The sequence below is a fragment of the Fopius arisanus genome, unplaced genomic scaffold (assembly GCF_000806365.1).
Source record: "Fopius arisanus strain USDA-PBARC FA_bdor unplaced genomic scaffold, ASM80636v1 scaffold00106, whole genome shotgun sequence".
Classification (NCBI taxonomy): Eukaryota; Metazoa; Arthropoda; class Insecta; order Hymenoptera; family Braconidae; genus Fopius; species Fopius arisanus.
In genome coordinates, this window is record NW_011887845.1 from 95691 (window position 1) to 97124 (window position 1434).

The 1434-nt window shown below is 40.8% G+C and overlaps 1 protein-coding gene across 1 annotated transcript in view; it reads left to right on the top strand.

The window, feature by feature from the left end:
• Positions 1-729: 729 nt before the first annotated feature.
• Positions 730-1434, top strand: part of LOC105271268 (xanthine dehydrogenase/oxidase) — a gene marked incomplete in the record, with an annotated part of 4938 nt that continues 4233 nt past the window's right edge. Inside the window, 2 exon segments of the mRNA XM_011312708.1 lie at positions 730-950; positions 1021-1434. Of these exon segments, the coding sequence (XP_011311010.1) occupies positions 858-950; positions 1021-1434 (507 nt within the window).

Consider the following 1434-nt stretch of genomic DNA (forward strand, 5'->3'; position numbering starts at 1 on the left):
GAATTCAATGTAGCGCTGCTAAGGGATTCATCCAATCCCAGAGCTATCTACTCATCGAAGGCTGTCGGGGAACCCCCGCTCTTCCTCTCAGCCTCCGTATTCTTTGCCATAAAAAATGCCATTCTGGACGCAAGGCGGGACGCCAAGGTTTCCGGCAGATTCAGATTCGATTCACCAGCAACTTCCGCCAGAATTCGCACGGCTTGCATCGATGAATTTGTTACAAAAGTAATTCATCGATCTTTTTCATTTCAATTATGTTTACGGTCTTCCCGCAATCTAATATTTTTTTTCCGTCTCAGTTTCCTGATGTCGATGTCAACAAAGCCTGGAACAAAGTGCCGTAAACATCCTGACACAAATCGCCAATCTACAGAATTAAAAAAAAAATTGAATAAAATAAAATTTTTCATCGTCAGAGCATTAAAAAAAAATGGTATACAAAATATACATAAAATTTTATAATTACCAGGTAATATTTTTTTTTAAGTAAACTAGGTCTATGAATCTTCAGTGCATTCGGTAGAAATTTTTAGACATCTTATTGTATTGGAATTATTTTCTGTCAAGTATTGGAATTTCACTCGATAAAAAAAATACATTATCTACGTGAGATCTAATGCGCAGATAGATTCTTGGAAAGAATGTAAGGCATTGGCGCCACCTTCAAATGGCTACACGTATAAGGATAAAATACTGATAACTTCGAGTGCTCGCAGAACAGATGATTTTCAAGGGCATCTGTTGCTGTTTTTATTCATGACTTGCTTGTCATTCCTTATGTCAGTGCGGCGTTACCAATTGAAGTAAGTAGACGGTTTTGTTGAATTTACGCGAAGATAGTCGTAGAGCAAACCATGGGAACAGTAGAAAATGGTGGGCAAGGGAAAGAGGTAAATTATGAAGAGAAATTATCAGATACTTTGGTGTTTTACGTCAACGGGAAACGGGTAATTATAATATCTGTAATCACTAGCTGAGAGTATTTATGGAAATGTGATGAAGTCATCTGACTTTTAGATAGTTGATAACGAAGTCAATCCAGAGTGGACTTTGCTGTATTATCTTCGAAACAAATTGCATTTAACGGGAACCAAACTGGGATGCGCAGAGGGTGGTTGCGGTGCATGCACGGTAATGCTATCGAAATTTGATCGTCAGAGACGAAAAATTATCCACCTAGCAATCAATGCTTGTCTAGCGCCGATCTGCAGTGTCCATGGGACATCGATAACAACCGTCGAAGGCATAGGTAGCACCAGAACTACTTTGCATCCCATTCAGGAGCGGCTGGCAAAGGCTCACGGTTCACAATGTGGCTTCTGCACCCCGGGGATCGTTATGTCGATGTACGCCCTGCTGAGATCGAAGCCCAAACCCTCGATGAAAGATCTGGAGGTGACATTTCAGGGGAATCTCTGCAGGTGCACAGGA